The following is a 12500-nucleotide window of genomic DNA, read 5'->3' as shown; positions in this document are numbered from 1 at the left end:
TCTCTCTCTCTCATTCAAATTAACTTGTATGAGCCTACTTGGTCATCACCAAATCCTGCCCAGCAGTACTGCTCTACACTTTAGAGCTCTTGCATACCTGGGATCTAATCAGCAACAAAATTAATCTCCTCATTTTATTTCCAGAGCAAAAACAGTTGACCTGTACTAATTAGGGACACGCATAAATGCACCAAAAAGGTCACAGGAACCGGATACAAGCTGAAGGAAAGGAATGAAAAGCTTACTTGATCGACAGTCGTGCCTTGAATTATATCTTATTTAGACATTTTTGGAACACCTGTTTAAAATTTATAGGCAACTTCGCAAAATGAAGCTTTTACGCATAAATTGGGGAATGCATTGTCTTAATTCTGGTATATCAAACATACTTGATTCACCAAAACTAGATATTGATCCCTGTAGCCTATGTCAGTAACCTAGGTATTGTGACGCCAGTTTTAGTAACCATAAATCAGTCAAAGTATTTATTAGTTCATATAACCCACCACTAGAATGAAGATGAAGGGCAATAGGGAAATAGAAATTTTCCATTAATAGGTGAAATGGTTTTTACATGCTTTCTTGGGAATGCAAGGCAGGCATTTGCTATTGCAATGCACTCCAAGGCTTCTTAAACCTTGGTCTCACTGCGAACTTTTTTTCCCTTTTTTGGGGGGGAAGGGGGCCTTGGGTGGAGGGGCAATTGAAAGGTGGTGGGTGGTGGGTGCATAGGGTCTCTGTAAGTGGAAATCTTTTCGTAAAACGAATACTTTGTAAGATGCAAGATGTTACAGCAGCACTCTGTTTCAAAATCCAGTCACGAAATTCTCGGTTCTGTAATTCAGTAAATCCCGTCCCTCGAGATGTATACTTTGTGGAAAGTCTTTGCGAGAGCTCACACGTGCATGATGAATATTAATGATGTTTCTTCGTTAATTGCCACGTACATAAAGTTATAGTGTTTATCTGCGGAATGTTATTTCCTGGAGTTAACGAAGGAGGTGAAAGTTAGTTAGGTCCGGAAGTCTGAAGATGATAAAGTAAGCTAACAAAGGGAAGTGCAAGACAATTAAAAGAGAAACAGCAGTAATGGACTTTAATCAGTTTATCTGTGATAAACTTTTAAGTAAAATATTATCCATTCTCTCTCTCTCTCTTTCCAGGTAACCGAGAAACAGCACTAATTCTCTTTAATCAGTTTCTCTGTAGTCAGATATCAAGCCTGTATAAACCAGTGGCACAGTCGTAGACAGTGTTCAACTAGAATAGATTACGAAAACACTGATAATCCATCTCTCTCTCTCTCTCTCTCTCTCTCTCTCTCTCTCTCTCTCTCTCTCTCTCTCTCTCTCTCTCTCTCTCTCTCATACTGAAATGTCTGTAATAATCATATTTAATGAACAAAAGATTTTTGACTCTCTCTCTCTCTCTCTCTCTCTCTCTCTCTCTCTCTCTCTCTCTCTCTCTCTCTCTCATACTGAAATGTACGTTCTAATCACGTTCTAACCTCATTTATTGGAACAAAGATTTTTGACTCTCTCTCTCTCTCTCTCTCTCTCTCTCTCTCTCTCTCTCTCTCTCTCTCTCTCTCTCTCTCTCTCTCTCATACTGAAATGTCTGTAATAACCATATTTAATGTAACAGATGTTTTACTCTCTCTCTCTCTCTCATACTGAAATGTCTGTAATAACCATATTTAATGTAACAGATGTTTTACTCTCTCTCTCTCTCTCTCTCTCTCTCTCTCTCTCTCTCTCTCTCTCTCTCTCTCTCTCTCTCTCTCTCATACTGAAATGTACGTTCTAATCACGTTCTAACCACATTTAGTGGAACAAAAGATTTTTGACTCTCTCTCTCTCTCTCTCTCTCTCTCTCTCTCTCTCTCTCTCTCTCTCTCTCTCTCTCTCTCTCTCATACTGAAATGTCTGTAATAACCATATTTAATGTAACAGATGTTTTACTCTCTCTCTCTCTCTCTCTCTCTCTCTCTCTCTCTCTCTCTCTCTCTCTCTCTCATACTGGAATGTACCTACTAATCACGTACTAATCACATTTAATGGAACAAAGATTTTCGACTCTCTCTCTCTCTCTCTCTCATACTGAAATATCTGTAATAATCATTTAATGTAACATGTTTTACTCTCGCTCTCTCTCTCTCTCTCTCTCTCTCATACTGAAATGTACGCACTAGTCACTTACTAATCACATTTAATGGAACAAAGATTTTTTACTCTCTCTCTCTCTCTCTCTCTCTCTCTCTCTCTCTCTCTCTCTCTCTCTCTCTCTCTCTCTCTCTCATACTGAAATGTCTGTAATAATCATATTTAATGAACAAAGATTTTTGACTCTCTCTCTCTCTCTCTCTCTCTCTCTCTCTCTCTCTCTCTCTCTCTCTCTCTCTCTCTCTCTCTCTCTCTCTCATACTGAAATGTACCTACTAATCACGTACTAATGACATTTAGTGGAACAAAGATTTTTTACTCTCTCTCTCTCTCTCTCTCTCTCTCTCTCTCTCTCTCTCTCTCTCTCTCTCTCTCTCTCTCAGATTTCCCAATTTCCCACAGGCTTGATTGCCACTTAGGTCTCTTTTGTATCGGCCTGAATGGCACCTCCTTTATGGTTATTACTGCGGAGAGAGACAACATCAGTCCCTGGTTCTCTCTCTCTCTCTCTCTCTCTCTCTCTCTCTCTCTCTCTCTCTCTCTCTCTCTCTCTCTCTCTCTCTCCACCTGACCACAACTCTCATTGAGACGTTAAGAAAAGGCGCAGAAAAGGAACAAATGGATTTTGGGGAATGTCGCGGGCCGGTGAGGCAGTTGTGAATATCAAGTTCTCATCATTTAGGTCAGTTAACTATTGGTTACACACAATTCTCGTCGTGAAGAGAATTATAGGATTTAAGAGAATTGGGAATATAATTTTCCGGTCATTTAGGTCAGTGAAATATTGGTTATGCACAATTCTCGTGGTGAAGAGAATTATAACATTTGGGAGAATTAGGAATTTAATTTTCCGGTCATTGAGGTCAGCGAATTATCGGTTATACAGAATTCTCGTCGTGAAGAGAATTAAAGGATTATGTCTTCCAACATGGTGGAGAATGTAATTGGTTCTTTGGGCTTAAGGATTGGAGGGAATACCGAGTCTTCTTGACAGAATGTAATTCGTACTATTTAATGTAATATCAAGGTAATAGAAAAGAAATTAGCCACTTGCATGACGAAAAAAGGTAAATACAGACTTAGGAAGAATTGAGAAAATTAACAAAGATAATAGCCCAATGTAGAAGCTGCAATAAAGGAGTTTCTTGAAATATATATATCAGTGATTCTCTTTAGAAATGAGATTCTATTTGCTTGTATACTTTATTTTATTGAAATAATGTTACAACTTTTCTAAATGGGATACTATGGGGTTAGGATATATTATTAATAGTTCAGTAGCGCTGTTAAGTCTGAATAAATGAAATTGGCATTTTGAATTTACACGGAATATAATTTCACTGTATTTCTGCATAGTGAATTTTAGCACCAGATTTTTCTTGCTTTGTGATATACTCCTGAAAATGTAATTAGGGCATTCAGTTACAAATTCTGCTCTGACATGATTTTCAAGTGATTTTGCATATAAAGTTTCCAAATTTATTTTTATAGGCTGAAAGTATTCGCTCAGTTTTGGTAGTGAGATTTTGTATAGTGGAAATATTAACTTGATACCGGTCTAAAACGTGAAAGTAAGCCTCTTTCGTTTTGATCAACATATCTGGGAATATTATTTCATGAATGATTGACAATGAGAGGCTAGAATTAAATACAGACTTGTTCCAAAGTGTTTCTCTCTCTCTCTCTCTCTCTCTCTCTCTTCTCTCTCTCTCTCTCTCTCTCTCTCTCTCTCTCTCTCTCTCTCTCTCTCTCTCTAGCCCACCCCAAGCCACATGCCACTGTTTTATGTATGTTTGTTTCTGTAACTGAACAGCAATTGACTTCCTGTACTAAGAGTGACAAATGGTAAGGGAAATATCCAATATATCTGCCCCACTATTTACTTGACGCAGTATGCAGAGTGGTAGGAATACCATTTCCTCAGTTCCTTCCTCCTAAAGGCGCAATAACTGTGAGTGCAGTAGTCCATAAAAAAAAAAATAATGGTCTCTCCTCGCTTCGAGACGTATCCTATCCTAGAGATGTTAGTCATTTAGTCTTTCTTTTTCCCAGAGAGCTGCAGGTTATTTGCTGTACGTAACGCTATGGTGGATGTTACGGGTATTGTTGGCTTAATTGGGGATCAGTAATTATAAGTATCAGGGGACTAGATTTATAAATACAGGTAGAAGTACAGTTATTGGGAAGTTGTCTGTTTGCAGGAAATTTCTGAGGTAAATATTTGGTTAATTTTGAGTTATGCGTTTCGTTGAGAAGTGAAATGACTCTTGTTTTTAGTCTTTTGAAAGCACAGAAATAAAAAAAAAAGCAACGTCTTATCAAGACACACACACAGATGTATATATATATATGTGTTGTGTGTGTATTATATATATGTATATATATATATATATATATATATATATATATATATGTATGTATACATATGCATGTGTATATTTATGTATATATATATAATATATATATATATATATATATATATATATATATATATATATATATATATATATATATATATATATATATATATATATATATATATCTGTGAGTGTGCTTTATTTTGAGTACATGAATTCGTATAAGTAAGAGTAGAAAGCTATACAACAGGAAACCCTTACCTCATAGACAGCTCCCAAGGGCATCACTAAAGCTGCAACCAGGAGATCAGCAACTGCCAGGCTGAGAATCAGATAGTTGGCAACGCTTTGGAGGTTCCTCTCCAGCAAGATGGCGGCTATGACGAACACATTCCCTGGAAAGGAAGCGAATGGAATGTCAGTTGCTGTGTGTTCATTGTGTGTGTGTGTGAGAGAGAGAGAGAGAGAGAGAGAGAGAGAGAGAGAGAGACGACTGTTGATTATAAAAAATAGACTCAGCTATATAAATCATGTCCAATTTTGTGGCAAAGAGAGAGAGAGAGAGAGAGAGAGAGAGAGAGAGAGAGAGAGAGAGAGAGAGAGAGAGAGAGAGAGAGGACTGTTGATCATAAAAAATAGACTCAGATATATAAACCATGTGCAATTTTATGACAAAAGAGAGAGAGAGAGAGAGAGAGAGAGAGAGAGAGAGAGAGAGAGAGAGAGAGAGAGAGAGAGAGACGGTTGTTGATTTTAAGAAATCGACTCAGATATATAAACCTTGTGCAATTTTATGCATTTTATGGCAGAGAGAGAGAGAGAGAGAGAGAGAGAGAGAGAGAGAGAGAGAGAGAGAGAGAGAGAGAGAGAGAGAGAGAGAGAGAGAGAAAAAAAAAGAGAGAGAGATGTCTGCTGATTCTGAAAAAAAAACACCCTTGCTCAAAGATATATAAATTCTTTCAGAAATATTCAAACACAATTTATTTCGGTAGCAATTGTATTTATAACAATTTACTGTTGGAGATTGAAAAAAATCCAATTTAGAAAAGGGAAAATTTCGTGCACAAATACTTGTTATTAATGAAATTGCCGTTAGAAATTCCACGAACACTGAATGCTGCTCACTACGTATTTCGACTTGCATCCACAAAACAAATACGTGAGTGATTGATAACTAAGGTTCGCCCTCGTTGCCAAAGGGCTTGATACAATTATACCCCGCGGGGATTATTGCTTCGCAAATATTTGTCATTGAATGCTCCCGTAGAGAAAACCAATTGTTTAGTCATCGCCAAGCGTGAAATTATATTGAATTCACCCCCTCCCCCAGCTTCTCCAAAAACGCAAAAGAAATAAGAGATGGAATATTTTTGACTGCGAAACAATTGCCAGGGGAATGTTGCTTTTCTCATTTTTCTGGTCCGGGACAAATTAGATTTGCCCCTGTACACTATACAATAGTGAGTTGCGGAATCGGTCGGAATTTTCGCTTTGGCAGCGTAGTACGGAATACTATTTTTCTAGTAGATTAACCTCGCTTCCAATCTTCTTTTTAATTAACCATTAACTTGAAAGACCTTCTACCTTACTCGTTCAGGAGTATCGTAAAACGCTCTCAACTTACGAGTGTTCTCCGTTCATTATGGGCATGAGACTTACGTATGGAAGTAAATATTATAAGATTTTGTAAGGGCGATGAGAACATTTTCCATAACAAATACGGCTATAACGTCAAAAAATGTAGTCATGTGTAGGCTACATGTCCACGAAATTGAAAAATTTTCATGACGTAATTTGCACACAAACGCACATGGGCACGCGGTCATGTATAATACCTAAATAGATACGCACACACATTCACATGCACACGCTATATGCATATGTATATGTAGAATTTGCTGGTCACTTTTTATCAGATACGTATGTAATTCGAGAAGTTAAGAGGGCATTGTGGCTATTACAATTACATATATGTATATGTATTTATGTATGTATGTGTGTGTGTGTGTATATATATATATATATATATATATATATATATATATATATATATACTGTACATACTGTATATATAATTTATATATATAATAATTACTGGTGATTGTGGACAATGGGTGAGCAACAAAAGGTAAGGTTCTAACCACTTAAATTTTCTCACAATTCGAAAGTAGATTTATAAAATTGCCCTTAAATTTCTCAAGATTTAAAATGAGTAAGGTAATAGAAAAATTACATTTTAATAGCCTAACGATACTTGAATGATTTTAAGAAAATTCAGCTTCCTGTAAAGGTTAGGTACAGGGTTGTTTGCAAAGGCAATGTAGTAGAGTTGGATTCACTCAGCAAGACTGCGCCTTAAAGTCTACGGTGTCATCCAGCCACATTTCACTACCTAGCCCTTTATGCGGGTAACCCCGTGCATACCAGTAGGTGACACTTAGGTCATTTCTGTGATATATGTCATGATCCAATAAAGTATGAACAATTTCCAGAGGATTCCACGGCTCAATGGGGACTAGGCAAATGCTGAGGGTATGCTACAAACTTTAACATTCATAGGACAGTCCATTTCCAGGGGTATAAATTCGTTGTTTCCATGCCTTGGCAAATACTCGCCGTGCAGGAATGGCCTTTGCTCACGTTCCTTTAACAAGTCCCTGTTCCTGTATTTCACTTTTGTTTTAGGATGAATCATTATATTTCAAATTAATTGATGTGACTGGTTATTACGGAATAAATCTACAGCGTCGTACAGCTAATATTGTTGTGAAATGTATTTGAGAAACAACATTAACCCCCCTTGAAGATGTTAGCATGAAAAACAAGAGAAAAAGTTGCTTTAAAATAAAAATATCAATTAAAATGACATCAGTATAAAAATATAAAATTCGGTCTTATAAATTTAGATTTCAGTGGAAAATGCTTTTACTGTGTATATATATATATATATATATATATATATATATATATATATATATATATATATATATATATATATATATATATATATATGTGTGTGTGTGTGTGTGTGTGTGTGTGTATATATATATATATATATATATATATATATATATATATATTATATGTATATGCATACGTACATAAAGTAAAAATTAGTTGAAATTCACCAAGCTTAAAAAAAAACAAGATATATTGGATATTCGAAAATGCTTTAAAATTCAGAATTACGATACGTCCAGTTTCCTGATAGTTAAAACTGCAAGAATATGTCATTAGGTTATGGAAGGTGAACCTGTATACTACCGGTTAAGGAGAGAATGACCAACCCAGTTATTACCAATCTGCCATCTTCCAGTCGACCAAGTTGGGTACTAGTGTCAGCTAAGGTCAACTAAAGGGCAAAGGGTTAGTAACGACATCCCTAGAGAATTGCTGGGAACCGGAAGCTCTATTTTTTTCTAGAGTCAGCCTTCTGAATGGGAAAGGTCCTATAGTGAAAAAACATAGGCACAGTATATATGTATATATATATATATATATATATATATATATATATGTATGTATGTTATTGCTTTTTGTTCGATAGTGTTTACTATGAATATTCGAGGAACTTTCCCGGAAGTATAAAAAAGAAAAACGTATGTAAACGAGAGAGAGAGAGAGAGAGAGAGAGAGAGAGAGAGAGAGAGAGAGAGAGAGAGAGAGAATCATACCCTATACCATTTTCTGTCTTTCTTCGAGAGAAAAATAACAAAATGCTTTTACCACCTGTTCTAGCCTGTCTGGATGTTTAATTAATGGACCGCTGCCGTAATCCACAGCCAGTACCATCCATCTTCAAGCCCTTTGCAGATGGTCGCCGAACTTATTTCGAACCTTTAGTCATCGTATGTGAGGTCCTATGTCTTTTATTTTTATACTTAAGTGATTTATATATAAGTGAATCTGCTGGACTTAATCACTTGTATTAATCGTTAGCTGTTTCATGAGATTCCTCCGTACTTACTTGAACTTGTTCGTGTTGTTTGATATTAATTTACGGGCTGTGGTCAAGATTTGCTTTTATATAAATATATAAATGCTGCTTTTACCGAATCCATTAATCATTAGCCGTCTCATAACGTCCTGGCAACCATATTTCAAACTTTGTACAGTTCTTTAAAAGCATTTCTTACATAGGAGAATACCACTTATCCATGTCAGCGTTATAACTAACGTAAGTGCCTCAGTATGGGATAAAATTCCATAGGTGATAAATTTTGTAAACATAAATTTTGGCAGAACATGAGAGTTGAATATATCGAAATTTTTACAATTTTACTCGTTGGCAGAAATCGGGAATGCGTCTTTACTAACTGGAATTTTTTCAGATACCAAGGAATGAAGATGTGTATCTGTTTTATGGAATAAAACGTAATTACTGACAATACGTTGTCTCTTTTAAAATAATGATAATGGTACTTTATTATTATTATTATTATTATTATTATTATTATTATTATTATTATTATTATTATTATTATTATTATTATTATTATCTAAGGAAAATAACATCACTTATTTTCTTATGTACAGGATTTTAGAAAATCGACTTATTTTCAGCCAGATTTTAATGAAAGACAGTTACTAAGTTTTTAGAAAGTCGATAAGTAACGTGAGTCAAAAAATAATTTAATTATTTGACTGTTAGTCTACCGGGAAATGCCTAGATGTTTCATACATGAAATAATGCAAGTAAATTTATCTCTAAGAAGCATATTATTATTATTATTATTATTATTATTATTATTATTATTATTATTATTATTATTATTCAAGAAAACCCTCGTATTTCAAATAAACATGCTTTATTCTCTAAGAGAAACTTTAATGAAAAAAAAATTCCGAAAAAAATCATTCTATGTTCGTGATTAATTTTAACAGTCTCACAAACCTTTACATGTTACAAAATAACATCAATAAATCCACCCAAAAGCTTGAGAAAAACTACATTGAAACAACATATCTGTCATCATCACAAAAGGGTAATTTGGTTGCCACTATTGTCCATTTGTTTTTATTTCGGGGGAAAGGTTATTGGGAATCCACGAGGAGAAATAAACAGAAAAGTGAAATGGAATTCCAGATTTTCAGTAAATTGTAGCTTTTTGTCTCTAATGCTGAAAAGGTCAGACCTCGACGGATGGTAAGGTAATTTGGAAATACTTTCAAATAAAAGTTTTATTTTCTAGATGTGGATGTAATAGGCTGTATAATAATGAAAACAGAAGATTAAAAAAGGTGCGAATTTAAAAAAAAAATCGTCGCTTTAATAAGGTATGCTAATTAAGAGTATCGGCAAAATCAAAAACGTCTATGATTGAAAAACAAACAGTGTTATAATGCATTTTTGAGAGAGAGAGAGAGAGAGAGAGAGAGAGAGAGAGAGAGAGAGAGAGAGAGAGAGAGAGAGAGAGAAAGTAAAATCAGAATAAGAAAATTTGGTCAGTAGAGCTAAATGTCAGCGTCTGTCAGATGGCTTGTGACATTCAGATTGTGTTCCAGAACTGTAGAATTTGTTGGCAAGGCGACGAAGCCCCGGTAAAAGTAAATAATATGTCAATAGCTGAATTTATTTTACGGAAATAGGAAGGAACAGAGAAAATAATAATAATAATAATAATAATAATAATAATAATAATAATAATAATAATAATAATAATAATAATAATAATAATTGACAAAATCAAGAAGAAAGTATCACTCATTGATGTGGCAATACCACGGGACACCAGAGTAGATGAGAAAGAAAGAGAAAAAATTGATAAGTATCAAGACCTGAAAATCGAAATAAGAAGGATATGGAATACGCCAGTGGAAATTGTACCCATAATCATAGGAACACTAGGCACGATCCCAAGATCCCTGAAAAGGAATCTGGAAAAAGTAGATGCCGAAGTAGCTCCAGGACTCATGCAGAAGAGTTTGCTACTAGAAACAGCGCACATAGTGAGAAAAGTGATGGACTCCTAAGGAGGCAGGATGCAACCCGGAACCCCATTCTATAAAAACCACCCAGTCGAATAGGATGACTGTGATAGACAAAAAAAAAGTAATAATAATGATAAATGCTGCTGAAACAGCAATTGGTTTCAGTAACACCCCTCTAAATTATGGACTGTTTCAAAAAAGAAAAAAATATATAATAATATTAATAAAATATTCATTTAAGATATTACGCTACATTGTTAGCTAGTGCCCACGCATATATTCATTGTGTGTGTAGATACGATAAAAATATTCTAATTTATTCTTATTTATGCCCAAAAGAAGATATAAAAAACGTAGACATCCATTTCTTCAGAGATATATGTTGATATAAACATATTCTCTAGCGCTTTGTTTAATGAACATCTTTGACAAAACGACTTTGTTCAAAAAACATAAATTCTGTTCAACAGGGTAAACGTTAGAACCTCATTGTAATGCATTGAAAACCTGTTTCCATATTTCATACCACGATACACAACTAACTTCAATCTATATTCAGATCTATATATACTATGAAGCTTGTCATTCAAAAAAGGAAAATTACACCAGGGCTATTCCATTACACGCGTCATATCAGCCTAGACACATCAATGTTATCATCTAATAGTTATCACATATTAATGGATTTCTGCGAGACCCTTTTCGTTAAAAAACATCGAGGTCTGAGAATACATTAGCGGCAATCTATGCCTCTGTTCTTTTGTATCTATTTGTTTTATTATTATTTTTTTGAGAGAGCGCCTGACTCACCTCTTAGTATAGAGTATGTCTCGGCATAATAATGCCTCACATCATATATGTTAATTGATATGTATAGTTCTTCTTCTTCTTCTTCTTCTTCTTCTTCTTCTTCTTCTTATTATTATTATTATTATTATTATTATTATTATTATTATTAATATTATTATTATTATTATTATTATTATTATTATTATTATTATTATTATTGTTATTATTATTATTATTAATAACCTGTTCCCAAATTTCATCTACAATTCCATTTTAAAGGTTTTTCAAAAACTGGATAAGCGATATTAAAAGCAAACACGTCATTAGCAAAGAGTAAGGTAGACCAATGTAAATCAGGAGGACAGTTTTCACAAAGAAATTTCCATTAATTAAAGAAATAAATTCTACATTTGTTGTGATATTGTATTATGAAATACCGAAGAATAAAAATACAATGCTATTCATTACAATAGCAAGACGGAGTTAACTACATTTTAGAGGTATTCTTAAACCTTTGTCAAAGCAAGAATTGAGAGAATTATAAGAATTTTCTTGTTTCATAAAAAATATTACTGAATAGAAGGATTAATTTTAAATTTCAATGCTTGGTTATTTTTTCCTTAGCAAAGCATTTCATTTGTTAAACAAAACAGAATACACCCGATTACAAAACAGCGTTTTGTTTAATGAGATATGGGCTAATTGGCTAGCTTGATTATCAGTTTATTTTTGTACAAAAGATCTTTATAAAATGCTATTATGAACCCCATTTGCATCGCTGTTTAGTCCACCCCCAAAAAATGGCTAGTATGTCACTGGCCAAAGTTCCCTTGACAGCCTCCGTTTTGTCAATGCATTTGGCAAGAGGAATTTCCTACATTTCACGATCGCTCAGGCGAAACATTGACTCTGATGAGAGAGAGAGAGAGAGAGAGAGAGAGAGAGAGAGAGAGAGAGAGAGAGAGAGAGAGAGAGAGAGAGCAAATAAAGTTTCGACAGCAACAGCTGCGCTCTTGGCGTTAATGAACTACTGGTGATGAGGAAAAAGAGAGAGAGATATTCAGAGTTAATTTATAATTTACTTAAGACACTTAGAAAATTTTTTGAATACAAAACAAAGGGTTAGAAATTACGGCTGAATAAGATGAAAAATACCAAAAGTAGGAAAATTACGTAGATGAATATTTTTTGGGAAATAAAATAAAAAAAATTAGCCAGCAGCTAAGCAAATACAGTTTTGTAGATTACATGAAAGTAATGA

At 34.4% G+C, this 12500-nt stretch overlaps 1 protein-coding gene across 4 annotated transcripts in view; it reads right to left on the bottom strand.

Annotated features, from left to right (window-relative positions):
- The window catches only part of LOC136852388 (5-hydroxytryptamine receptor-like), a 431067-nt gene that overhangs the window by 52795 nt on the left and 365772 nt on the right, over positions 1 to 12500 (bottom strand). For all 4 annotated transcript variants that reach the window (XM_067126979.1, XM_067126980.1, XM_067126981.1 and 1 more), the window contains exon 3: positions 4781 to 4914. In XM_067126979.1, the coding sequence (XP_066983080.1) occupies positions 4781 to 4914 (134 nt within the window). The remainder of the gene's footprint in view (positions 1 to 4780; positions 4915 to 12500) is intronic.

This window comes from Macrobrachium rosenbergii, chromosome 25 (genome assembly GCF_040412425.1).
Source record: "Macrobrachium rosenbergii isolate ZJJX-2024 chromosome 25, ASM4041242v1, whole genome shotgun sequence".
NCBI lineage: Eukaryota > Metazoa > Arthropoda > Malacostraca > Decapoda > Palaemonidae > Macrobrachium > Macrobrachium rosenbergii.
This window is presented reverse-complemented; position numbering and strand designations above follow the sequence as displayed.